Below are 27970 nucleotides of genomic sequence, written 5' to 3'. Positions count from 1 at the left end.
AAACTCTTGAATCAATTGTAGTACTTTTTTCGTACTAGATTCTGGCTCCTGTAGAGTCAAAACTAGGTCATCTGCAAACGCTTTAAGTTTATATTGTTTCTCTCCGACCTCAATCCCTTTAACCAACCGGTCCCCTCTAATCATGTTCAAGAGCACCTCCAGGACCGAAATAAATAACAATGGGGAAATAGGGCAGCCTTGTCGTGTTCCTTTTTCAATTTTGAACTCTTCTGTAATCACATTGTTTACTATCAGTTTAGCCTTTTGTTCTGAATAAATTGCATCTATCCCATTTCCAAAACCCCGTCCCACTCCCATCCCTTCCAAATTTTCCTTCATAAATTTCCAAGAAATATTATCAAAGGCCTTCTCCGCATCGATGAAAATTAACACTGCTTTTGTGTTGATATTTGTTTGCAATAGTTCCAAAATATCAATAATGTTCCTTGTATTAGCAAACAAATGTCTACCTGGGAGAAAGCCTGCCTGGTCCTTGTGAATTACTTGGTTCAAAACTTTTTTAAATCTACTTGCTAAAATGTCTGCAAATATTTTGTAATCCACGTTTAAAAGAGAGATGGGGCGGTAGTTAAGTTGAGTCTTTTCAGTTTCCAATTTTGGTATCAATGTGATAAACGCTTCTTTCCACGATTCCGGCGCCTTCTTCCCCTCCAGAATTTCATTGCAAACCTCCAACAATGGTTGTATCAAATAGTCTTTCATTGTCTTATAGTACTTGGAGGTGAGCCCATCTGGCCCTGGGGATTTGCCCAGTTGCGTGTTCTGAATGGCTTGTTCAATCTCTTGTCGTGTTATTTTAGAGTTCAGGATTACTCTATTTTCCTGTGATAATTTTGATAGTCCATTTTTTTTCAAAAATTGTTTTATCTCCATTTCATCTTGCGGCCCTTGAGTATATAATTTTTTAAAATATCTCTGGAAGCATTTTCTGATATCCACAGGGTTCTGAATATTTTTTCCTTCAACCTCTAAATTTGTAACAGTATTTAATTTTTGTCTCTTCTTCAACTGCCATGCTAGCAGTTTTCCACATTTGTTTGCCGATTCAAATGTTCTTTGTTTCATTAATTTAACTTTCCACTCTATTTCCTGATTTATCAATTTGGAATATTGTGCTTGATAGAGTTTAATTTCTCTCAGAATCGGCTGTGACTTCGGATTTAATCTTAACTTCTTCTCAAATTCTTTAATTTTCTTCAGAATCTTATCTTTTTTCTCATTTTGTGTCCTTTTCTTTACAGCATTCTGTTGTATCAAGAACCCCCTCATCACAGCCTTACTTGCGTCCCAGATAATTCTTTTTTCCACTGTAGTATTCAAATTTATCTCAAAATAATCCTTCAGGACTTTTTGGGCCTTCTTAGTTATCTCCTGATCTCTGAACAAATTGTCATTCATCTTCCATCTAAAGGAGCCGGTTGGTAGTAGTGTCATAACCATCTTTACAGCATTATGGTCAGAGCAGGTCTTTGGGCAGATTTCCACCTTTCTGGTCTTAGATGCCAGACCTCTAGATATCCATATTTGGTCAATTCTCGTCCATGTCAGTTGGGCTTCAGAAAAGAATGTTCCTTCTCTTCCCAAGGGGTTCTTTGTCCTCCAGATGTCAATCAAGTCCATATTGTCAGTCAGTTCAAAAAAGGTCTTTGGTAGTCTGCCATCTTTTGTAACATTTTGATTATGTGACTTATCCATGTTGGTTGATACCACGCCGTTCATATCTCCCATCATAATGATGTTGTCATAGTCCAGATAGTCCAGGACGCTTTCATGCAACTTCTTGTAAAATTCCGATTTCCCCTCATTTGGTGCGTAAATTCCTAATATCAAAAACTTCTCTCCTTGGTATTGTATCTCGATTGCCAAAATTCTTCCTTGCTCATCTTTGAACAAAAATTTAGCTGACAGGCTCTCTTTTACATAGATCACCACTCCTCTTTTCTTAACTCGATCCGAAGAAATAAATTCTTGGCCTAATCTTTTATTTATTAGCACTTTTCTGTGGAGCCTAGTCACATGTGTTTCTTGCAAACAAATAATGTCCAATTGTTCTTTTTTCAATATATGAAATAGTTTCCTCCTTTTTTCCGGGGAATTGCACCCATTAATATTCCAACTCAACAGTTGCAGAGACATCCTAAACAATTCTGTTATTTCTCTAGGGGTGGTATCTTTTTCTCTGAGTCTCCAGGTTCCAAGGGTAGAAGTACAGCAGATGCTCCAGGCCCAAATGGTGTTTCAATTCCTTTCTGAAGGTCCTCTCCATAGGCAGTCAAGAATTTATCTCTGTCTTCAATTGTTTTAATTTTGACTTTCTTCCCTCTGAAGGTAAAAGATAATCCCTGAGGAAATTCCCACCTAAAGATGATTGAGTTGCTTCTTAACAATCTGGTCAATTCAAGATAGGCGGATCTAAGGTCCAGCAATTGTTTCGGGATATCTTTATAAATTTCAGCTCTTTTATCCAAAATGTCCAATGACTTTTCATAGTGTTGGCCCAATATCTTGTCCCTTTCCTCCTTCGATCTCAAAGTTATCAAACAGTCTCTGGGCTTATCCTTCTTTGCAAATTTTCCAAGTCTGAAAGCCGACACAATTTTAAAGTCCTTTTCTTCCTGGATAGGCCAGAACTTGGAAAATTCTTTGGTCAGGAACTCAGCTAGGTTTCCTTCTTCAACTTCTGGTATTGACCTTAACCTTAATTCTATCCGCAATTCTATCATAGACAAATACATCTGTTGCTCTCCAACTTGTTTATAGAATGGTTTTACCTCTTGTTCTAAATTTTTGACCTTTTGGCTAGTGGCCTCAGCCAATTTATGATTCTCTACAGTGGCCTCAGTTAACTGCCCAATTGCTTGTACGTTCTGTGCCACCTGTCCAGTTATTTTATTTAGACTAGGTGTATTTTGGTCTATTTTAGCTGTTTATTGGTCTATTTTAGCTGTTTGTTCATCCGCTTTCTTATCCAGAAATTCTACTTTTTTATCCAATTTTTCATAAATTTTCTCTAAAATTTCTCTAAAAATTTTTCATAAAATTTCTCTAAAATTTTTCATAAATTTTCTCTAAAATTGAAGCAGTTGTTCCTGAGGCCATATCTTCCAACTGTAACTGCTCAGTTTCTTCTTCCCCTGCCAACGGCAGAGTAGACACAATTTCTTCTTCCCCCGCTGACGGCAGAGTAGGTACAGATGATCTACGTGTCTGTAAGGCTGAGGTTAAAGTTGTTTGTCTAGTTCTTGCTCCTCTTTTTCTTGTGCCACTCATTCCAATTTTATCTGAGAGCCAAGGTAAAACTGAGTTGTTCCCATGAGAATGTAACAGCCCAAGAACAAACAGTCAAATAGGAGGAAAGGAAAGAGAAAGTAAAAATAGTGTCACTGCTGTAAATCCAAATTCCTCTAGAGGGAGCTTAGAATGTTTTGAGGGAAGAAGTCCATTCAAATAAAATCAATTAAGTCCAGTTTAATGTCCACAGACCTTCAATAGCTAATGTTTAGCAGAGTTGGTGTTAAAAGCATAACATTGTTTCTGACAAGTGCCAACTGGTGTTTCAAAATAGCAAGTCCAAAGTAACAAGTCCAAATAAGCTCAGATTGTTGCAAATCCAAATACACAATAGCCAAGTCTGCAAGCTGACAGTTCTACTGTTCAGGCAGCCCTATTGCCTAGGCTTCTCAGTTAAGATTTTGTAATTCCCAAAAAAGAAGATTGACACAGTCCACTTAAAAGAATAAGTCCAATGAATAAATTAGATCCTTACTTTACCCAGAAACAGCTTCAGAAAATGCTCAGATCAAAATAACTTAAAAGCCTCTTCAATGGCTCCATGCCTCCAGCTCCTTTGCTTTGAAGTTTAAATAGCAGCGGAAGACGGACTTCCTTTTAACGTCTCTCCGCTTTCAGCAGAATTTCCAATAATTTAGACTCCAATCGTAAAAAATCCCTTCTTACTCACGGGTTGTTGCTTTTCGGTTCCCAGTATTTTAAGGAAGAAAGGTCAGCGCTCACCGACAGCAGCTGCGTGGCTTCACTCTCCAGAGTAGCGATCGACTCACAGCGCCGCGACCCCCTCCACGATCCGAGGCTCCTTACGGGGTCTCTTCAACGTTTCCAGGGTTGCTCTTGGCACCCGCCGAGTCCCACGTCCCCAGGCTCTTGCTGCCTGGGGTTTTCCAGCACGGGTCTCCGCTTTGCCGTAGCGGACGACCCGATTCTGGAGAGCTTCCTTCTCACAGCGCGAGAAGGACCGCCATTGTCGTTCGCGCCGCCTCCGGAAGTCCCGGGAAATGCATTTAAAAGTGTGGGGTGAATGGAAGATTTAATGGGAAGACATGTAAACAGCCCAAAAACAAATCTCGATAAACCCAGGAGGAATGCTCACTGTTATATAACATCCCTGTAAGCAAACCTGAACAAATGCTCAATAAAGACCAGATACAATGTAGCCTCTGTGAAAGCTTTGTGGAAAGCAAATCACGCTCAATAAATAGGTTGTCTGGAGCAGTGACTGGGTTCATGCTACACGTTTGAAGACAGTTTTTTTTTAAAAAAGGGTTCCCCACGTCAAGGCTGCAGTGAGAACATAATGGATAGACAAAATATACCAGATAAAAATAGGCATTCTTGTGTCAGTTTATATTTTAAACTTTAGCAGGACCAAGAATAGCCTGGGAATGAGACAAATTTCTGGTTTTGAAGTGTTCTCAGTCCACATCCCCTTGGAACAGTGTTCCACATTAATTCAAGCTTCTAAACTTTTGGAGGCTGAAATACGACTCTCCAAAAACATTATAACTAAAAGCTTATGTAAACAAACACGAGTAAAACATCCAGAGTACCAATATCTTGGCCTTTCAGTAGAAAACGTGCAATCTACCCAAATATGAAAATGTAAGACCTAGCGATCGGCTGCATGGTGCTATTTTTGACAAACTTGAGGGTAACACCTAATTTTTAGACACTGAGTTCTAGGATTGAAAAAAGGTCTGCTTTAACTGCAGAGCCCAGTTTCTCCACCTTCGGGGGGGGGGGGAAGCAATGGAACGCTTTCATCCTAGGTGTTGGCTCCACATTGCTCTTGCAATAAACAGACACCCATAAAGATTGCGAGGATTTCTTCCGATTTATTTTGTAATGGAATTTATTGTTGGGAGCACGAAAGAGCCATTGACTGTAAAAGGAAAGCAATGGGGTTCTGTATGTGGATATACTGATATTTAACTCCCGCCTGGTCGAAAATGAAATCCAACAGGGAATGTTTTATTTGCTCATATTTCTCTGTATCTTTTCACTCTTCCCTTCCCCGACTTCCACAGGTAGGCATGGGAGGGACTATGCAGCTCTCGGTTGTCGCTGTTGTTTTTTTTGCTAAAGTCAAAGTTCTGTATCCCTTTTGGCGACCTGCTAGCAGCTTCTGCTGTAGTCTTAGAAACCAGTGTAAATCGGGGGGGGGGGCAGGATCTTATCAACGTGCCTGAGTGGATCTCTCCATTCAGCTGGGTCCCAGACCCTCCCCACGGCTCATAATCCCTCTCTCGCCCCTGCCTTCATGAACTCTGAACCTTTCCATGAGACCACATCTTCCTTTGCCAACTCTCAACCACAAAAGGCCGAAATCTGCAAAGGAAAAGAAGAAGAAGCGACAGAACATTGTGCAAACATTCGTGAAAGAAGTCTAATCCTCAATGCACCAATCTGTGGTCTTTCCAGCACAGCGTTTAGACCTCGGAGGGTTTCGTGTCGGCAGGCATGCAAATCGCCGTGGCGCACAGACATACGTTGGTGAGTGGAATCGGCAGCTGCACTGTTGTCCCCCCTCCCTTTCCTGGGTCTCCCTCTCTCCGTATTGTTGCACGAATGGGTTGCCTGTTCTCGGCCCGGAGCAGGAGCAAGCCGAGAGCTATCGCATTTCAGCGCCGGATTGACAATGACCTCAGAGCCTGGCAGAAAAGTCCTCTTTCCCAAACGAGCTTTCAATGAGCGGTTGTGTTTACTTTCGCCAAAAACAAAAGAGAGAAGTCGGAAAGTTTATAACAGTATGGTCGTCATGAAGCATATCTTCCTGGAATTTGGTCGGTCTGGGTGTGGCTGTCGGGCTAATGGCCAAGTTCCTGATTATCGGGGTTGGGTGGGTGGGGAAGGGTCCTAGGCCTTCATACTGGCCTGTCCACAGCGTACTGGCAAGGGCTGAGGCTGGAGGCTGCTGTCTGCACTGCCGGATAGGTGAAGTTGGCGTGCTGTTTGGCCTTCAACCTCAGGCTAGCCAGGCTGGAGTTGCACGTGTCCCGGTACGTGTATGGGCTGGCTGGGGAAGCATATGGGCAGGTACTGGATGAAACGGCCGAGTTAAGGCCGGGGCTGTTGAGGTTGTTGAGGCTGGGGCCTGGCACACCAGTCACTGTGGAGGGAGCTACCATGGATGAAGGCATGGGCATGGAGCCGATGGAGCTGGGCGTGGAGAACATGGGCTGCGAAGAGAGAGGGCTGACGTTCATCGAGTTGAAGAAGGGGAAGCTCTTTGCCGACAGGGTGCTGGTGGCAAGGCCTTTGGTGGCCCAGCTGTTGTACGAGTAGCCGCTGTACATGTCATCATAAGGCTGCATCAGTCCATTGAACTGGGCTCCAAAGCTGTTCTTGCAGAGTTCGGCCTGTTGGTTCCTTTCTCTCTTCCTCCACTTGGCCCTGCGGTTCTTAAACCACACCTGTGAGAGAAGGGGAGTGTTTCCTTAAGTTAGCATTCTCTGTGTGTTAGCTTGGTGATAATAATAATAATAATAATAATAATAATAATAATAATAATAATAATATATTTATACCCCGCCCATCTGGTTGGGCTTCCCCAGCCACTCTGGGTGGCTTCCAAAAAAATATTAAAATACTGTAATACATCAAACATTAAAAGCTTCCCTAAACAGGGCTGCCTTCAGATGTCTTCTAAAAGTCTGGTAGTTGTTGTTCTCTTTGACACCTGGTGGGAGGGCGTTCCACAGGGCGGGTGCCACTACTGAGAAGGCCCTCTGCCTGGTTCCATGTAACTTGGCTTCTCATAGTGAGGGAACCGCCAGAAGGCCCTCAGTGCTGGACCTCAGTGTCCAGGTAGACACCAGGCGGGGCGGAACTACAACTCCCATAAGCCTCAGTGAACATCGCAAAGGATAATGGGAGCTGCAGTTACAACGGGTCCTCAGCAATAGAACAGGTGAAACTTGCGACAAAATGTGGCAGGCACCCTCACTTCTAAAATGAGTACAGGATCCCAGCCAACCATTATCTCCCACCACCCAGTGTTCCAACTTTCTTTCCCCTTCTGTTACTCTTCATTCCATGTCTACTGAGCATGCTCAGTCCACAATGGGCTTTTGTTGGTGTTCCTCCTCCCTGTGTCGTCGTCCCCCCCCCCCCCCCCGTCCTTTCAGCTTGTTCATGTTTGGGGTGGAAATGTACTTCTGCAAACCTCAGGGTTTCCTCAAGCATGCGAGTATCTCCCCCTTGTTTCTTAGTGGCACTCGCTGCTTGAGTTCACTATTCGGAGTGATTGTGAGAGGAGTGCCTCACTTTTTAAAATGCAAGATTTTGAGAGCAATCTGTTCCTCAGAAAGTACTTGCGCTGTATAATAGCTCACACAAAAAGTTAAAAGCCACATGCAGAGGCCTCTTCCATTCTGCTTGGTCTGCTATGTGGTTCGCTATCGAATCCTGAAATTCTGACCACATTAAGAGAAAGCAGAGCGGGTGTGAATGAGGCCTACCCGGACTCTGGCTTCAGTCAAGTTGGTCCAGACAGCAATTTCCTCCCGGGTGCTCATGTCCGGATAGCGGTTCCTCTGGAAAGTGGCTTCCAGCTCCTGGAGTTGTTGGCTGGTGAAGTGAGTTCTCTGCCTGCGCTGCTTCTTTTTCAAGGAGCCTTCCTCAGGATTGGAGTCATCGGTCTGGTTCTGCTGTGACTTTTCTGTGTCTTTGAAAGCAAAGGCAAGAGCACCGATTTGTTGTAATAGATTACTGACTCACAACTGCGTGCAATAAAGGGTTAACCTGAGCTCAGGTTGCCAGTGGGGGCGGAGCTTAGCAGGCTCCGATTCTCTTCCTGCTTCCTGGAACAAGCAAGAAGTCATGCGGTCATGGCTTCCTGCGAATGAACCGAATCTCTCGAAAAATGAGATTTCGAAGCCTGTATCTTTACTAATCCAAAGATCGCACGATCCTTTTTGTAAAGAAACAAAATACTTTTCTTTTTAAGTCATTTGGAACCTTTTTCATCTCTGTTTTACTGCCAGTGCTGGAGACTTATTTGCTGTAACTTCTGGAAACTTTGTGAGTAAAATATTCACTTATCTGCAAAGTCAAATGTCTTTGATTTATTCTAGCCTAGGGGGTGGATGGGACGAGGGTGGCACTGTGGGTTAAACCACAGAGCCTAGGACTTGCCGATCAGAAGGTCGGTGGTTCGAATCCCTGCAACAGGGTGAGCTCCCGTTGCTCGGTCCCTGCTCCTGCCAACCTAGCAGTGCGAAAGCACGCCAGTGCAAGTAGATAAATAGGTACCGCTCCAGCGGGAAGGTAAACGGTGTTTCTGTGCACTGCTGTGCTTCGCCCGAAGCGGCTTAGTCATGCTGGCCACATGACCCGGAAGCTGTACACCGGCTCCCTCGGCCAGTAAAGCGAGATGAGCGCCGCAACCCCAGAGTCGGTCACGACTGGACCTAATGGTCAGGGGTCCCTTTACCTTTTTAGGGGGTGGGTTGGGGAGAGGGCACGGCCTGGGCAATCCCTGAGGGCCAGCTAGAGGCCTGGATTTTGGCCTTCAGGCATGAGGTTCTGCAGCTATGCTCTACCAGTTATGATACGCTCATGTCTAAGAAACAAATAGAGCATCTCCCTTTCTAATCAGGCCAGAGCTGGAGGCTATGAAATGAGAAGCACCGCTTGCTGTTCAGAGCAAAGCCAATTTTGTACTTACCGCTGTGCTCTTGCCCCTTGCAGCTGTGCTCATGTTGTGGTGTCCCTGACTCTGAGAGGGAGAGATTGGGACTGTGGGCCTCTGAGTCAGTGAGCAAGTTGAACTCCATCGGCCTGGAATAGGAACCGGAGAAGAGCTGAAAAAGAGGCCCAAGTGATGTCTGAGTGGCATATACGATTAGGAGGTCAGTTGACTTGGTGGGAATAAGTTCAGTTAAGTGGGGTTAACGTTCAATAAGTGTGCTTGTTGCAGCCACAGGCTAACACTGTGAAGAATTAATGTCTTTACTCCAGAACAGGTTCCATTGTGCACAGTGGGATTTAATTCTGGGAGTGCAGCTACCTTTCAAAGCTAACAAATAAACCTTCGTGTTTGTGGACTGGTAGGTTAATGCCAAATGTTTGTGATCTGGTTCCTTTCAGAAGCTAAAGACAAGCTGACCTTTGGCCTCTGGTGCAAAATTTATACCTATTTCCTCAATGCAGGCTGTGTCAAAGCTGGGAGGCAATGCCTGCTTGTGAACTGGTGGGCATCTTCTTCCTTCCTTACCTCACATTTCCCTCCATTTTCATCCTGCACTGTTATTACAGGTAACAACATATATGCAGTTAGAAATATTTGTGTCCCGTATCCCCCGCCGACTCCTTTTCTAAGATAAAAAAAGGTCAGTGTTTTTAAGAGAAAAAAACCTCTGGACGGTTTTCCCCCTCTGCAGTAGACGTGAAGGCAAGCACAGTGGTTTGGCACTTGTGCACACGCATGCATAGACAAGCACATGTGCGCACGCCACGCACATGAAAGCGCACGAGTCGCCCTGGCACTTTGAGATGGTGCACCTGTACGTGAAAGGCTGTGAAGGCGGGAGCCACGTTTGCCTCAATATACCTTTTTCATGCAGCATTTTGTGCAAGGAGGCGAGTCCATCTGCGGCTCTGGCTATTGTCATAGCTTTTGCGTGATTCCTGGAATTATGCAGAAACGCACAGCACATTAATTCTTCGGATTAAGACTTGATTAAGATGTGTGTAACTTTGCAGTCTCAGAATTTATTAAGTCCCCCTTCTCAAGGAAGCAGCAGATGGAATTTCTTCCCAGTGTTTGTAGATGATAATTCCACCCCCCCCCACACACACAGCTATTTGCATACGACTGCATCTGCCGCCCGAGCACAATTTCCTCTCTTCCAGGGACTGATGCTGCAAGGACCTGATTCAAATTCCTTCTTTTCACCTGCTAAAGACCTGAAGCGAGACAGTCGCCCCTCCAGCAAGAGGTGACTAGTTTAGCCAACTTGCAGAAAGGTAAGTGGCATAAAACAGGAGATCTGTAGGCACCCCAGAAAGAGGTTTTATTCTGCCTGAAGCAAAAGGTATTTTCTGAACTATTTTGCTTCTGTACAAGAAGGCACACATCACATCTATTTTTGCAGCCCTAGCCCTGTATGTTTCCATTGACTGAACTGGGACACAAACTCAAAAGGGCATGTTTCAGAACACAGCCTCAAATATTTGTTGCTGAGTGAGCAGTAACAGGCAGGGAATTTCTCGTTGTTCTATGCCCTGGCCCCAAATCAGCTTCTCTGCTTGTCATTGTTCTGAAAATAATATTTTTTTGCTCAGTCTTGGTGCTGTTTGCTGGTATGAACTAAGTAGGAATTCATCTCTGGCTTTTTCCAAGCATAAGAACTACATTTCCCTCTTCTCCCTCATCACTGAATAGAAATAGATGTTCTGAAGGAAGCCATCTTCCACTTGATGATGTGAATCAACACGCAAACGTATCAGCCGAAGACCAGAACTACCCAAAGCACAAGAAGAGACTTGACACAGGACATTTTTAGCTCAACAACAGAGATAGGCCAAACCACAACAGAAAAAAAACAACCCCCACCCCCAAAATCAAAGCCTCCTTCTGAAAGGAAGCTTCTGCCTGGCTTACGGAGGGAGGTAAAAAAAACAACTGGTCATAACATCTCCAAAATTCCCCTCCTTCTTTTTCCCATGGTTCCTCATGCTGTCTGAGTTGACTTTTGCCAATGGCAGTTCAGCCCCATTCCCCAATTCTCAGTTCCCGGGGAAAGCATTGACCCTAGGTATGTGCGAAAGGAGGTGGGTCAATTTGGGGCCTGAGTCATTTGGGGCTCCAAACCCCAACACAAACAGCTTGAACTGGGCCTGGAAAGGAACCAGCAACCAGGGCAGCTGTTTTAAAACAGAAGGGTGTATGAGATCGAAACGGAACTGGAATCTGGATGCTGCATTTTGGGCCCATTGATGTTTCTGAGTTGTCTTCAAGGGCAACCCCACACAGAGAGCATTGCAGTCATCCAGTCTGGAAGTTGCCAGAGCACAGGGAACAGTGGCCAAGTCATCTATGTCCAAAAGACGTTGTAGCTGGCAGAGGCGGAGGAAGCCGCTCAGGCTTCTGGAGCAGCACTTTCAGGGGCAGGGTGAGCCGCCCACAGAGGCAGGGCGAGCCACCCATAGGGGCAGGGCACACCATGTGCCCTCTAGGGTCTGCCTGCCTCCTCCCGCTCAAGACGTAACCGGCTGTACTTTTGAATAAATAAGGTACTGCAACCACTACCATGCTATAAGATCCACTATCCTGTAATATTACATATGGTATGTACAATTGTTTATGTTTTTTATATTGATTTTGCTGTAAAAATGTGTGAGATTACGATATTCTAATTATTTGCGTTACCTAGAGCCTGTTCTACTGATGAAGCCTAGGATGGCGAAACAAGGTTAATATTCCGGAAATCCTTGTCTTAGACTCTGTGAAAGGATTCTGTGGAACTGTAACAACCCTTAATGTGGATTATTGGACTCTATGAACAGACAGGTGGAATAGATACTTATACATGTATGGACCTTATGCATGAACTGACTAGAGAATGAACTGATCCACTGGGTCCTTTTTCGTTGAACTTTATGAGACTTCCGTTGAAATCTACAATTTGATACAATGAATATTATACCTTATTTATTCAAAAGTACAGCTGGTTACATCTTGTGTGATTATTGAGTATGTTTCCCTTAACCATAGGTTTTGCCTCCTCCCACTCAGCTGCACTACAGCTGGGTGGGAGGCAGCGGGCAGACCATTTGGGCAGCACAGAGCCTGCGCGTGCCCAAGCCACTGCGTCTCTCCCAGAAGAGACGCTTGGCTCAGGTGCGCTGCAGGCCCCATGGTGAGTGCCAACCAGCATTTTGTCACCCCCCTCAGTCGTGACACCTAGGACGGCTCACACGCACCGCACCCCCTTCCTCTCCCCCTAGTAGCTGGCGAACCAGCCAGAGCTGGACAAAGCCACTCCTAGCATTTAAGGGTAGCTATTCAGAGGGACACAGGTGGCGCTGTGGGTTAAACCACGGAGCCTAGGACTTGCCGATCAGAAGGTCGGCAGTTCGAATCCCCGCAGCGGGGTGAGCTCCCGTTGCTCGGTCCCTGCTCCTGCCAACCTAGCAGTTCAAAAGCACGTCAAAGTGCAAGTAGATAAATAGGTACCACTCCGGTGGGAAGGTAAATGGCGTTTCCGTGCACTGCTCTGGTCCGCCAGAAACGGCTTAGTCATGCTGGCCACATGACCCAGAAGCTGTACGCCGGCTCCCTCGGCCAATAAAGCGAGATGAGCGCCGCAACCCCAGAGTCAGCTACGACTGGACCTAATGGTCAGGGGTCCCTTTTATTCAGAGTACTGTGCAGACTTCCACTCTGTCGCTCTGAAGCTGTCCGTTCTGAGGCACCACAAATGGCTCTATCTAGTCCTCATTACTGCTTTAAACACACACCCTGAGCCAGCAGGAGAGATGGTTTGTCATTTGGGCCATGTGTGGTGTCATCAGCATAAATATGCACTTCTCTGTCCAATCATGTCCTGGGGACCAGGGCAGAAGATTCAGATGATTTCTGATTTCGAACATATAGCCCAGAAACGCACAAAGGGGGGAAAGTGATCTAAGTTCAAGGAAAGGTCATGAATTTCTTGTATATAAGAATTGGGGCGGGGGGGGGGGGAGCATAAAGCATCAGGGCAATTTTCCTACACTTGTGATCTTAATGGAATTGAAACGGGAACCATGGGAAACCATTAATCACCGGAAGATAAACAGCCACGATTAGCCTGCTACTCAGAAGTAGCTGAGCGCAGGTTTCTGCATTATCCAGTCCTCTGTTTCCATCACGTTTATTTGAACCAGCTGCCAGTTCAAGGTACAGTAGTACCTCAGGTTACATACGCTTCAGGTTACAGACTCCACTAACCCAGAAATAGTTCCTCGGGTTAAGAACTTTGCTTCAGGTGAGAACAGAAATCGCGCGGTGGCAGCACGGCAGCAGTGGGAGGCCCCATTAGCTAAAGTGGGACCTCAGGTTAAGAACAGTTTTAGGTTAAGAATGGACCTCCAGAACGAGTTAAGTTTTTAACGCGAAGTACCACTGCACCAGTTATTTAAAGCCCAGTCCCAGTGTAGCCTTAGACAGCACTCTCTCCTGAAAGGGATCATTCGCACAACTTATTCACAGTCAGCTTTCTAACAACTATATATATTTTAAATTTTCTGTTGTAAACCTCTGAGCACCTTTTAGATGGAAAGTAGCTATGCATTTACAATTTAGTATAAAATAAATACACTATGACAGATTTTTAAAAGTTCTGTAAGTTAAGGGGTAAATGGCTTGTGAAAGACTTGCAGTTCCTTCCTTCCTTTTATAGACCATGAAAACTACAGAGAGTAGAAAGTTAGAGAGAACCATCTCATTGTCTACATATGCTGTTTCATGCTGAATGTTTAAATGGTTTTCCCTGCCTGTGGAAATCAAATGAGAAACCCAAGGTTTTAATTTACCAGAGACAGGGCGACAGAATGTCCACTCCCAGACAAATTTACTTTCTGACATATTTCTCTTATGTAAAATGTTAGTTTAAGGTTTGCCAACACTTTAAAATAATCCTCCCAATGCAAATGATGTCTGTGGACCCGAAATTTGAGGGTCAGTGCAGCTGGGGCTGAGAGAGAGTGGCTTGTGAGAATAAACCTCACTCTGAAAACTTCAGAGGGTTAGGCTGAGGCCAAGGGAGTTGCTTGCAGCATCACTGCAATGTGCTCTACTGCTGTTGTACTCTTTTTGAAGACTGAGGAACTGTGCTGAAAAGAACAGCTTACGATAGTCTTGCAATGTAAAGGTAAAGGGACCCCTGACCATTAGGTCCAGTAGCGGACAACTTTGGGGTTGCGGTGCTCATCTCGCTTTACTGACCGAGGGAGCCGGTGTACAGCTTCCGGGTCATGTGGCCAGCATGACTAAGCCACTTCTGGCAAACCAGAGCAGCGCACGGAAACGCTGTTTACCTTCCTGTCGGAGTGGTACCTATTTATCTACTTGCACTTTGACATACTTTCGATCTGCTAGGTTGGCAGGAGCAGGGACTGAGCAACGGGAGCTCACCCCGTCACGGGGATTCGCACTTGATCTTAGCCAAAAGGCCGAGAAGCAATCCCCGTCACGGGGATTCGAACCACCAACCTTCTGATCGGCAAGCCCTAGGCTCTGTGGTTTAGACCACCCGTGTCACTAGTCTTGCAGTGTAGTCCAGGGGGATCAAGTGGGACATAGGCGTGACGAAGCTGCTCTGGCGAGCCTGCACCAGCGCAGCACACGGAAACGCCGTTTACCTTCCCGCTATAAAGCGGTACCTATTTATCTACTTGCACTTAAGGGTGCTTTCGAACTGCTAGGTGGGCAGGAGCTGGGACCGAACAACGGGAGCTCACCCCGCCGCGGGGATTCGAACCGCCGACCATACGATTGGCAAGTCCTAGGCGCTGAGGTTTTACCCACAGCGCCACCCGCGTCCCGCTCCCATTTCTTATGATAGCAATCATTCTTTTTCCAATCCCAGTTGCTCTTTTTATGCACCTTCTCGGTAGGTACCTGTTAAGGTAAAGGACCCCTGGGCGGTTAAGTCCAGTCAAACTTGACAATGGGATGCAGCGCTCATCTCCACGTTCAGGCCGAGGGAGCCGGCGTTTGTCCACAGACAATTTTCCGGGTTATGTGGCCAGCATGACTAAACTGCTTATGGTGCAACAGAATACAGTGACAGAAGCCAGAGTGCACAGAAGCACATTTACCTTCCCGCCGCAGTGGTACCTATTTATCTACTTGCACTGGCGTGCTTTCAAACTGCTAGATTGGCAGGAGCTGGGAAAGAGCAATGGGAGCTCACCCTGTTGTGCGGATTCGAACCTCTGACCTTCTGATTGGCAAGCCCAAGAGGCTCAGTGGTTAAATATTTGTTGTTGTTGTTATGCACACACCCCTTGGCTCAGCGCCCTGTGCGGGGGAACTGCCGGCACCGCCTTAAATCCAGCACTGCTGCTGGATCCCAAGGAGATGGTAGCTGCTTTATTCCTCCCTGGCCAAAGTTTGGCTCAACATGTCATCCAAACCCAGGTTTGTGATTTAGCCTCTTTAGCCTTTTATCAAACCTGGAATCATGGTTAATGCAAGCCTTGGCTTAGCTGCTGCCCTGCGCTAATCTGGGGTGAGACTATGCTCTGAGAAGCTGCAGCCATCAGGGTAAAATGTGTCCCCACATATCACATGTTGTTTTCGTTCTTCACCAGCTCTGCATTGCTTTCAGGTTGCTGTTTCCTGCACAACTGTGTCACACATACAACCTAGAATGATCTAACTATGGCCGGGAGTGACAAAGGACTAAAACAAACTTCCACGTTAAGTTAAGAGATGATGTCTGGAAGCTTTCTAGACAATCATTTTCTCTGGTGTTCTGATGCCACTGCAAAGCCAAAGAGATCCATGGGCCCACACAACTGCAGTAATGGGGAAACCTTTGATACCACATCCTAAGGTTCGTGGGCAAATTAAACAGCAAAATAATGTGTTGTATTATACTGTAAAAGTAATTTATGGATTTACAGTGCCTTATTGAAAGACAGATCCATGTAGCAAGCTTGGAACATTTGTCAAAGAGCACAGGCTTCCCTGCTAGCTTATCAGGTAGAGAACGCTTATCAAATATCACACACTCTATAGTCTAAAGATAGGGGGTGCTGTATAGGTTGGCAAAAAAGAAGATGTATTTTGTATACCCTTCAACATTTCACTCTTGTAAATGAGTGTGTAGTCCTAGGGGCAGAGTCCAAGGCTTTAACACAATTCAGACTCGCATTCGCAACAACTAGAAAACAAGAGCTAAAAGTGTGCGCGTGCACTCATTCCAACTAGGCGATAAAAGCTGTGGGGTAAGCCACAAACCCCACAGCAGTTCAAATACACATGAAACACATGTCTATGCCCATAGCTTCCTTTATGCAATTTACAACAGGAATTGGGGAATCTGTGGCTCTTCAGCACTTAGCTTCCCATCTCCCATCAACCCTAGTCAGCATAGATAATGGTTAGGGATTATGGGAGTTGTAGTCCAACAACATGTGGAGAGTAACCTAGATTTAAGGTGCCATTTGGCACCTAGCTTATATATCTGAGTTTCTAACACTGGGTACCTGACTATGAGTTCAATTCAGTGGCTAAGGCACAGAATTCTTAAGCAGAAATAAAGAGAGTACTTTGGAGCATATGCAGACAGTTTTCCCCTCGCCACTGAGCAACTGCAGGTTTCCCCCTTCCCACACACTTAAAAGTAAGAAGTGGTGCTTACAGAAGGATGGCATATCACTCACACTTCTCATTTTAGAAATTAAGTATTGATCTAACATCAGTTGCAAGCAAATGATGACCAGAGCACATATACATTCTGTTCTCCTTTCCGCAACACAATCCTGTTCTTGTTTTCCTTTCCCAAGTTAAAGATAAAGTGACCCCTGACCATTAGGTCCAGTCGTGACCAACTCTGGGGTTGCGGCATTCATCTCGCTTTATTGGCCGAGGGAGCCGGCGTACAGCTTCTGGGTCATGTGGCCAGCATGATTAAGCCGCTTCTGGCGAACCAGAGCAGCGCACAGAAACGCCGTTTACCTTCCCACCGGAGTGGTACCTATTTATCTACTTGCACTTAGACGTGCTTTCGAACTGCTAGGTGGGCAGGAGCTGGGACCGAGCAACGGGAGCTCACCCCATTGCAGGGATTCGAACCACTGACCTTCTGATCGGCAAGTCCTAGGCTCTGTGGTTTAACCCACAGCGCCACCCGCGTTCCCAGTTACTCTTTCACAAATAGGGGTTTTTGTTAGCAGTGAATTTATTCTGCTTTAGTACTGAAATGCTTCCCTACAGTATCCCTGTGTGGAGAGGCTATAGTGCAACAGAAGCGGAACAAAGATCTGCAGCATAAAATGTGATGGCATTTCAGCAGGAAGTTATGGGATATGCACAGGTTGGAAATGAAGCTCCTGCTTTAAATCTTCTAAATGCTGAAACAAGATTGGAAGGAGGACCAAGTATGACCTCTCTGAGACCATCACCAGCACAAATTATCCTAAGTGTACAATAAAAAGGCCCTCCAGAGTGGCCCTTTGTTGTTCTGATACACAAGCTCACCAGAACTCAGCCTAGGGGATCTGATATGATACGAGATCTGAGTCCTAGAAGGTAGCTCCACAAATGCCAAATGCATTTTTCTCAACAGTTAACAGGGGCTGCCTCCCTCCTCCCCTCCCATTCAGAAATCGGGAGCTGGCTGTCCCTGAATACATGTTGTCATTATTAGAGCTGCCTCCACAATCCGTCCCGCCCAAAAAAACCACTCCTCATCCTACTTTGCCTTCATTTCAGCAGCCCCAAAGGGTGTGTTTCTTACATCTCAGGAGAGTGGCACTTTTTATCTGTATTGATGTTTCCTGTCCGCACTAGTGGGTGGAGCTTGATAAGATGTGTTTGCTCACTATTTTTGTCCCTCCCGGCAATTTATTGTGTCATTGACATGTTGCAGAATTCACCTGCAAAAAAACCCTCACCTGTCTGGGTGGGCTCTGAGACAGACCTGCAATGCATCATCAGCAATGCATCATCATTATTAATAATAATAATAAGTTATTATTTATACCCTGCCCATCTGGCTGCTGTTTCCCCAGCCACTCTAGGCGGCTTCCAACAAAAGATTAAAAATACATTAAAACATCAGTCATTAAAAACTTCCCTAAACAGGGCTGCCTCCAGATGTCTTCTAAACATCAGATAGTTGTTTCTTTGACATCTGGTGGGAGGGTGTTCCACAGGGCGGGCGCCACTACCGAGAAGGCCCTCTGCCTGGTTCCCTGTAACTTGGCTTCTCACAGTTAGGGAACCACCAGAAGGCCCTCGGCACTGGACCTCTGTGTCTGGGCTGAACGATGGGGGTGGAGACGCTACTTCAGGTATACATTAGTGGCTTAAAACACAGAGAGGTCCCCCCCCCCCCCGTTGCATTTCAAGTCACATTTTCACTCTGCTGTGCACATCGGAGAGGGGCGAGGATGCCTTCACCTGATGCGCATTGCCTGATTTCCTGCAATGTCCCCCCAACTCATTTTCATGAAACTGTCATTTGTGCAGACGCTGTCATCCACGCAAGCAGAACAGCTATCTCAAAGGTACATCTGAAGGCAGCCCTGTTTAGGGAAGATTTTAATGTTTGATGCATTACTGTATTTTAATATTTTGTTGGAAGCAACCCAGAGTGGCTGGGGAAGCCCAGCCAGATGGGCGGGGTATAAATAAATTATTATTATTATTATTATTATTATTATTACACACCTTAACTGCGGAGGAAATATGGCTCCAGTTTTCCTTTCAGATTGGAGCTGGTTTGAGGGAAAACATATCAAACAACAGTATTTCTCAAGACACTATGAGGTAAGGTTGCTTGTACTTGGATTCAAAACCAGAGGCGGGGGCACAACAGATTAAGGTATACACAGCCTTAGAATAGGTAACGGTAAAGGGACCCCTGACCATTAGGTCCAGTCGTGACCAACTCTGGGGTTGCGGCGCTCATCTCGCTTTACTGGCCAAGGGAGCCGGTGTACAGCTTCTGGGTCATGTGGCCAGCATGACTAAGCCGCTTCTGGCGAACCAGAGCAGCATACAGAAACGCCATTAACCTTCCCGCCGGAGCGGTACCTATTTATCTACTTGCACTTTGGTGTGCTTTCGAACTGCTAGATTGGCAAGAGCTGGGACCGAGCAACGGGAGCTCACCCTGTTGCAGGGATTCGAACCGCCGACCTTCTGATCGGCAAGCCCTAGGCTCTGTGGTTTAACCCACAGCGCCACCCGCGTCCCACAGCCTTAGAATGGCAACAGCCAAATAAAGAGAGTGTCCCATTAGGATCACATTAAAACTTCCCCCTAGGGGGATCATCCTGCAAATGATGACCAGAGTTGTTGAGCTTTTTTTGGGAAAAGGGGGGGGCGTCAGGGACCTGTGATCAACCAACATCGACCAGGGACAGCGATCGACCGGTAGATCTCAAGATCGACCTGTTGGACAGGCCTGTTATATCAGAACCAGTCCTTGGTAACAAACTCTGAGAAGGTATTTTGTTCAGATGCTATACCCATAACAAATTATACTCCTGGACCTGGAAAAACGCATGAAAATTTGGGTCACTGATTCTCATTCTGTTCCTACTTTCTCCTAAGTGTGACAAGGAATCACATCTTCGAAGGACTAAAGTGAGTGCTTGCTTGCGGATATAGGTAATTATTAAAGTAACAACAACAACAGAAATCCTGTTTGCTTTATGTGGGCTGCAACATTCCCATGCATATAAATGGACGATGAGTTGGTTTCCCTGGTGCAATATTCAGAGATGAAAGAAGAGAAGCCGGGAAAGTTGTTTTTAAAAAATTTTTAAAGTCAGATTCACTTCATTTCCTATGCAAGGTACTGTTAAGGCAGATTTCTTAGCAGCGGAGGAAAGAAACAACATTTGGGAAAATGACAAGCTGGAGAGGCCTTGCCTTTTAGGTAAAGGGTTACCTGCTTCAGACAGCGAGCTGAACTTCCCGTCTATGAAACAGGGACGACAAAAGAAAAACGAAACAGTGTGTGCTGTTGTTGTGATAGTTCATCTGTTCTGTAGGCTAGGGGGAATTTGCTGACTCGTCCTTCAGGAACCTCTCCGATGGGCTGCTGCAAGAGCTACTAAAACCATTTTAGGTGAAGAGAAGGGGGGACTCAACCACAATTACTCCGATGGTGAGGTGTGGAGTTTCTCTGGTCTTACAGCTTTTGAGATCACGTTCTTCTCCAGGGATGGGGGCTGTGACCCTGTGCTGCAGCTGCTGCTGAGTTCGTTGCATTTATTACGATTGTTTAAATTTGTCCTGATGCTACTTGTACTGTATTACCTTGGAAGCTTTGGAAACGTGAGTTTATACTTTTTTAAAGCAATGGCAAGACTTCACAGAACTGCCGATTTTCATTCTTGCCCACCATTCAAAGGAAGAGCTCAAGTCCAGCTAAGGAGCTAAGGATGGCTGATTTATCACTACTGTTAAACATCCTTTACTCTAAAAGGTCTAAGAGATTAAATACTGAACATTCAGAGGAGAGATTGATAATGTCACTTGTGCTCTGGAACAATTCAGTGTATATTATTTATCATTTATAATGATAATATAATATCATTATATATGATATTATCATTGTGCTCTGGAACAGTTCAGTGTATATTATTTATCCCACCTGTCCCTGTTCAGGAAGACGTACAGTGGTACCTCTGGTTAAGTACTTAATTCGTTCCAGAGGTCCGTTCTTAACCTGAAACTGTTCTTAACCTGAAGCACCACTTTAGCTAATGGGGCCTCCTGCTGCTGCCGTGCCGCTGGAGCACGATTTCTGTTCTCATCCTGAAGCAAAGTTCTTAACCCGAGGTGCTATTTCTGGGTTAGTGGAGTCTGTAACCTGAAGCATATGTAACCTGAAGCGTATGTAACCTGAGGTACCACTGTACACTACTTTATTTTATCTCCTTAGGAATAGTTTGGAAGAGACACCAGGGCTGTTCATCTGTTACATTCAGTGAACATACAGTTTTTGTACAGTGTACACAAGATTGCTAATTTTTACACATATGAATTTATGGACTTTCTATACATATTTGGCGGCATATGATCGCGTGCAGCACTTTTTGATAAAAGTTTTTTCAAATTCTTGCAGAGCCTATTCCAAAGACACAACTATAATATATATTTTGAAATTAGATTTTTAAAAAATTGGTTGGGGCTAGAATGCTGCTTCTTAAATATTGTGGGGTGGTATCAAACATTATGTCAGCTTGAATGCCTTGAAAATCTGGTAGATTGCTATTATGGCAACTTTTGAAGCACTCTCAAAAGCTACAGTGGGATTTATTGAAGTAATTTTTAAGAATTGCTAAGAAATAGTCATTATGGCTGCAATCCTACACACATTATAAAGTTTTTAACATCGTTGGTCTTAATTTTTTTAAACAATATCACATTTTTATATTACGCTTGCTCTTTTTATACCTTTATATGGTTCTTTTTGTTTCAGATTCTTGTTTAATGTACAAAGATTTGGACATTACTTTGCCCCATTTTTTCCTCTGCTTTCCCTCATTTTCAATTTGCTAATAAATTGATTTTTTAAAAGGAAGTGGGTGATAAGAGTTTTCAGCCCGTTTATTTCAGTGGGTCTAGTAAGTCTAACTGGACGTGGGTGGTGCTGTGGTCTAAACCAGAGAGCCTAGGGCTTACCGATCAGAAGGTCGGCGGTTCGAATCCCCGCGACAGGGTGAGCTCCCATTGCTCGGTCCCTGCTCCTGCCAACCTAGCAGTTCAAAACCATGTCAAAGTGCAAGCATATAAATAGGTACCACTCTGGCGGGAAGGTAAACAGCGTTTCTGTGCGCTGCTCTGGTTCGCCAGAAGCGCCACATGACCCGGAAGTGAGATGAGCGCCGCAACCCCAGAGTCATCCGTGACTCGACCTAATGGTCAGGGGTCCCTTTACATTTAGTGAGTCTAACTAACATTGGACTTCACCCAGTTAACATTTTCCCACTCACAAACACTGATTTAACAAGAAGGGAAGAAGCAAAATAAATGGTTCAGAAACAAATATTCAAATTAAGGTGGGCCTCTAAATAACTACAGCAACAAAAACAGGAGAGGATAGAGTTCAAAGAATCAGCTATGTACCACTGAGTAATTAGGGTCTGTTAGAGCAGTCTCAGTTCCCGCTGCTACAGCCTTGGACTGGGAAGTAGATGTAGGCTTCATCCTGTCATTCCCTGGCTGCAGAATGATGTTTTAGTGCAGGAGGCAGCAGCTCCCTGCTCCACTGTCTTAGCTGCATGTTGCTTTTTACTCTCTCTCTCTCTCTCTCTCTCTCTGTCTGTCTCTGGGGTTTCACACGATCTTCCCTCTCCCAAATCTCCCACTCTCCCAGCAAAACAGCAACATGTCCTCTTAATCTCCTGCCAGCAGGCTCCTTAGTGCCAAAACACTTGTGTTCCAGGTATCCAACAGGAAGCCACACTTTACACAGGGTCATGTAAGGTTATAATGTGTGTCCCCATCAGTTCACACGAGGCAGAAACATTTCAGGAGGGTGGAGAGGAGGGATGTGCCTTGTGGAGAGGGTCTTTGACCCAAGGAGGGGCACAGCCTGGGGAGAGTCCCAAGGACTGGACAGAGAAGTTTTGGGGGCTGCATTCCCCCACCCAAATCAAGTGAATAAATAAAAATTAAAATGTTGATCAGAAACACATATGTACTTATAGAAATCACAGTAGGCATGAGATAACGCTTACTACGTAAAAAGTTTTATTAAGGAATAGACACAGCAGATAGATAAACAAGATAATAATTTCCGAAATCGAGATAAAGGGAAGTTGTATGTATTTCATGTTGTATTCAAAGTTGTATGTATTTCATGTTTTTTTTGTTTGTTTTTTTCTCTTTTTCTGTTTTTTCTTTTTCATTTTGTCTTTTGTATGTTTGTGAAATATATTTATGTCAAAATTTAATAAAAAATTAAAAAAAAGAATAAATAAAAATACTTAACAAAAAGTAGAAACAATCAGAATCATATTTGAAGCTGAAATACTTGCTGAGGTCACTTGGATTTTCAGCAAATCCAAGAAAACTTGCTTTAGTTTAAGCTATAGGTAAAGGGACCCCTGACCATTAGGTCCAGTCGTGGCCGACTCTGGGGTTGCGGCGCTCATCTCACTTTACTGGCCAAGGGAGCCGGTGTACAGCTTCCGGGTCATGTGGCCAGCATGACTAAGCTGCTTCTGGCGAACCAGAGCAGCGCACGGAAACACTGTTTACCTTCCCGCCGGAGCAGTACCTATTTATCTACTTGCACTTTGACGTGTTTCCGAACTGCTAGGTTGGCAGGAGCAGGGACCAAGCAATGGGAGCTTACCCCGTCGCAGGGATTCGAACCACCGACCTTCTGATCGGCAAGTCTTAGGCTCTGTGGTTTAACCCACAGCACCACCCGCGTCATGTAGCATGGCTGAAAACCTATGCAAGTTGCCTGGCTGGGCAGTAAGCTGCGTCAAACTCCCTGGTCCTGTCTTCTGACTGGTTTTGCAAAACAAAAAGAGCTTGAGTCAGCAGAAGCACATTCTTTGTTTAGAATCAGCAACGCAAGCAAAGAAGTGTTACCATTGAGACTGCTAGCATGAGATGGGAACCCAGACAAAGGAAAAGAAAGAAGTATCTAGCCTGATTATTTTCCCACATCTTCTGACATCCTCTACACTGGTCTGTGTCAAACAGCAGCAAAACTTGAATGCATCGTTGTCACCTTGTTTACTTGTTGGATAAAGGAGAATCACACCCCTGCCCCACTAGGCCTGAAAATACCCAGGATGGCCTCAAGTTTTCATACCAGAGAGAATTCAAGGCAACCCTGGTGTTTTAGCAGACACAGCAATCCAGGAACATCTCAGGGCTGCCAACTCACAGCCCCATCAGTGGCAGGAATCCCATCTTCCGGATACAAAAAGGGAAGAATAGAGATTTGGTTCCCATTTCCGGTAAAGTCCTAGTGAAATGACCTCCCATCATTCCCCACCCCCAAAACAAGCCCACTGAACTTTACACCACCTTCCCACTTAGCAAAGCTGCCTGCACGTTAGTCAAAATCCACACACAAAATATGGGATGGGTCGTGATTTGCTGTTCAAGCCAGGCGTTCTCAAAGGATGTGGCAGAAAAAGATGTGTGGCAGGAAGATTCAAGGGCAATCAAAGAAACACTCAAAACATTTCAGTGTAGTATAGTATAGCACAGCCCAAAACAATTATTTTACTTGCAGAATATGCACAGATGTCTTTTTAAAATGAGAGCAATCCTACTTGTGATTTTATTTCCCAATATATTTCTTCTCATAGAACCATAGAATGGTTGAGTTGGAAGGGACCAAGAGGGTCATATTGTCCAAACAACCTGCAATGCAAGAATATTTTGTCTCCAAAGTGGGGCTGAAACCCGTGGCCCTGAGATTAAGAGCCTCATACTCTACGAACTGGGATGAGGGTGGTGCTGTGGGTTAAACCACAGAGCCTAGGCCTTGCCGATCAGAAGGTCAGTGGTTTGAATCCCTGCGACGGGGTGAGTTCCCGTTGCTCAGTCCCAGCTCCTGCCAACCTAGCAGTTCGAAAGCACACCAAAGTGCAAGTAGATAAATAGGTACTGCTCCGGTGGGAAGGTAAACGGCATTTCCGTGCGCTGCCCTGGTTCGCCAGAAGCGGCTTAGTCATGCTGGCCACATGACCCAGAAGGTGTACGCCGGCTCCCTCGGCCAATAAAGCGAGATGAGCGCCGCAACCCCAGAGTCGGCCACGACTGGACCTAATGGTCAGGGGTCCCTTTACCTTTACTCTACCAACTGAGCTATTTCACCTGTCAATTAAAAAAACCAAAAATATTACAGCAAATTTTTATTCTGAAAAAAGTTGCCAGAGGGGAAAAAAATTGAGAACCACTGTCCAAACCCATGGGGGCCATCTCATGCGCCTTTGAAAGCCAAACCGGCCCCAGTCGAGCCACTCAGTCAGCACCCTTCGAACCCGCAGCGCTGAGCTCCCGGCGAGCAAGGGACCAACGGGTCGCCTGCCGTCAAGGCTCGAGGGGGCGCCCCACCACCGCTCCCAGAGGGGGCTGGGAAGGAGCGTCTCTTGCTCCGCCCGGTTTGGGAAAGGGATCAGGCTGCCAGGATGCGTAGGCGCGCCTCGCCAATCGCCCACGAGGCAGTCTCTCTCTTGCCAAGCCGAAAGCGGCCACGTCGGGGCGGTCGGCAGCTGCAAGCCAGCTGCCCCTTTTCTCGGCCGCGCTGTCCCCGCAAAACCAGGGGGAACTGGTGGGGAGGTGCCACCACCGAACTGTGGATCGGGACCACGAGATGCTCCTCCAGCTCCCTCCGCCGGGGAGAAAGTGTTGCAAAGCGTTAGCCGCGAATTGCGCCAGATCGCGCGCGGGGAATCATTAAATTGGAGAGATTGGAGAAGGGATGGGGGGGGGGGGGTCATCCAATCTAACCCGCTGCAACGAATGAGAGCGGGGGGTGGGTCGGTGGGTGGGGGCCGGGGTCGGGGTGGTACGTCAAAGGGGCGCCTCTTAATCCTGCCACCATTCCGCCGCTCTCGCTGAATTTGCGCGGAGTGCAACGTGCGTAACTGACTCCTTTCTTTCTTTACCCAGATCCACTCTTGGGAGAACCGACTGCGGCCCAAACGGCTCCCCGCCCCCGATCCGAAGGGAGGCAGCGGGGCTGCCCCCTGGTTTGTCTTGAGCTGGGCGGCCAGAAGGCGTCTAAGCATCGCCGCCACTGCGCACACGCGCTTCTGTGGTTGCGCCCCGATGGCAACTACTAAGACAGAGAGCAGGCGACGGCTTTCCGCCTTCTGAATGCTACGGTGCTTTCTTATGCAAAAGTCTGCGCAACAGAAGCGAGCAAGGAATTGCGGAAAAACGATTAGGCAGCAGGCGCCGGCCTCCCCTTGCCCCCCTGCCCCCTTTCCCAACGCGACGTGGGGGGAGTCCAGCTTGCGCGCGAATAGTCCGCCGAGTATTTGGCGTTTTCAGCCCAGATTAGATGCTGAGCTTTTCTTACCCGAGTCACAGTTTGCTTGTGGCACCGACTTAGCAATGCCTGCTGGTTTTTGATCATATGGGATGGGGGGGAGTCATTTGTAAAGAGCACAATGTCCCCGCACTGGTGATCAAATGCCAATTAAGCCCTGATAAACTAAAACCACACAGTAACTTCTGCACAATATTCGTTGGGGGGGGGAGAAGGAAAGGGTTATTATGGACATATTTTTAATTACGGTTTTACTATGGACATAAAACTTTGCATACCGTTGCATTCCGAGTAAGAAAACACGGGAAAACTGAAAAAGTACTTTGGTGTCACGAATGTGCAAATTACTGCATTCTATCTTGTTGAATTATAATTGCGAATATTTAAAATTAACGGACAAACGTATTGATATTGTGGTTTATTTAGATGCATTTACATCTTCCTAGTCGCCGTGGTTTTCATTCCGAAGAAAGTCAGGATGCAATATGTTTTTTGAACAATTTTACTGTTAAATTAATTTTGATTTGGTCTTTGAAAAACATTGTCTTCTGTAAGTAATGTTAAATTATAAATAGAAACTTGAGTAGAGAAAATAGTCCCAAAACTATTAATCAATAACTATTAATAAAGTAATTGAATTAATAAGGTGACATTAACATGCATTTGGGTTTGGTTTTGTTTTTCGTTTGCGGCTTTCCTTTTTGCAGCGGTTTGTCAATTTAATAATCATTCTTCTCTGAAGGGTCTCCTTCCTAGGCAAAATCCAGTTTTTATTTTCGTGAGGACAGAGTTAAAATAGACTAGTCCTGCTGATAAGGAGCCGTATTTGCCAGCAAAAAGCGGAGAAAAATTAAACAAGGGTTCCCAAGGGGGAGACTGAATATCTCCTCTTCTGGGAACCTGCAAGATCCCTCCGGTTGTAAACAGAAGCACGGTCCTTACATAAATATCATTTGTCTATCTGTCCAAAAGCCGACGGACTTTCCCCGCGCCATTTCGCTTCCTCTCTCTTCCCCCTCTCTTTCTCGCACACCCGCAAGCTTGTTTTTTAGCAAACCGTTACCTTACAAAAGAAACCCCGGCTCATAATTTCGCGCGTCTACAAGCACCGCTTTTTCGACTCTGTGCGGAAACTAAAGCGGCGTCTGGGTTGCAGTTCAGAAAGCAGAGTTTATCTGAGTCGGAGGGGTCGCCTCGGCTCTCCTGCCCACTGCCCAGGCGCCTCGATTGTGCCCTAGCCACCGCATCAACTCACCCTCGGGTTCCCGAGCCCCGTCCGTCAGTGCCTAGGAGCACTTCGCGAAGCCTCGACGGCAACCAGAGCCAGTGCGCTGCCGGGGAACCGTGGAGTGGGGGACTTTCCACGACTGCAGAAAATCACGCCCGGCCCACCGGCTGCGGCAGGGGGAGGCTGAGCAGAAGAAAGACCGGCCGCCCTCCACCACAGGCTCGACGGGAAGGCCGGGACCAAACAAAGGACAAGATGCGCCCTCACCTTCCCAACAGCAGCTGGCAGAATAGGCATCGCCACACGCGGCGGCGGCAGCAAGGCAAGGGGCGCGCAATGCAAGCCGTCGGGCACACCCAGCCTTGTCCCGGCACCCCGCCCCGTCCCGCCCCGCTATCGGCTGTCTCCGTTGCCTTGCGCCCCGGGGAGAAGCCGGCGCAGCGACCACTTACAGCGCGCGGCGTCCGTGCGCCCGGAAAGAGCCGTCGGCTGTCCTCGCCTCGCCTCCGCGCCAGCCTTCGGGGCTGCCCAGCTCCGGCTCCGCTCGTCGTAAGTCCCTGCGGAGTAGTGCTGCCGAGCTGCGTGCGCTTGGCCGCAGCCTGCTGGAGGAGGGTCCCGCCGTCGAGTGCGTCCCCTTCGCGGGGGCCATCGGCTTTAAGGATGAGGCCATCGGCGCCCCCAGGCAGCTGCCATCGGGCAGCGCGCGCCTAGCCCGCCCCAT

The 27970-nt window shown here is 46.3% G+C and overlaps 1 protein-coding gene and 1 long non-coding RNA gene across 4 annotated transcripts; one reads left to right on the top strand and one right to left on the bottom strand.

Annotated features, from left to right (window-relative positions):
* Window positions 1-5130: 5130 nt before the first annotated feature.
* On the bottom strand, window positions 5131-27970 carry PITX3 (paired like homeodomain 3; the record flags this gene model as incomplete). 3 transcript variants are annotated; one of them, XM_079975391.1, is made up of 5 exons in its annotated part: window positions 5131-6728; window positions 7776-7981; window positions 8984-9119; window positions 9869-9945; window positions 27702-27739. In XM_079975391.1, 4 exons carry the CDS (start codon window positions 9905-9907, stop codon window positions 6180-6182), a joined length of 930 nt encoding a protein of 309 aa, XP_079831517.1. In that variant the 3' UTR covers window positions 5131-6179. The 3 variants fall into 3 exon arrangements, with proteins under 3 accessions (XP_079831517.1, XP_079831516.1, XP_079831518.1); XM_079975390.1 differs by lacking the exon at window positions 9869-9945 and having other exon boundaries at window positions 8984-9096; window positions 27702-27970; XM_079975392.1 differs by lacking the exons at window positions 9869-9945; window positions 27702-27739 and adding an exon at window positions 27517-27587.
* LOC307215819 lies at window positions 8057-10857 on the top strand. The gene is made up of 4 exons (XR_013838641.1): window positions 8057-8337; window positions 9007-9167; window positions 10171-10284; window positions 10703-10857. It is a non-coding gene; the product is annotated as an uncharacterized lncRNA (long non-coding RNA).

The sequence above is a fragment of the Podarcis cretensis genome, assembly GCF_951804945.1.
Source record: "Podarcis cretensis genome assembly, chromosome: 5".
Classification (NCBI taxonomy): Eukaryota; Metazoa; Chordata; class Lepidosauria; order Squamata; family Lacertidae; genus Podarcis; species Podarcis cretensis.
The sequence above is the reverse complement of the archived record's forward strand: the minus strand, read 5'-3'. Positions and strand labels throughout refer to the sequence as shown.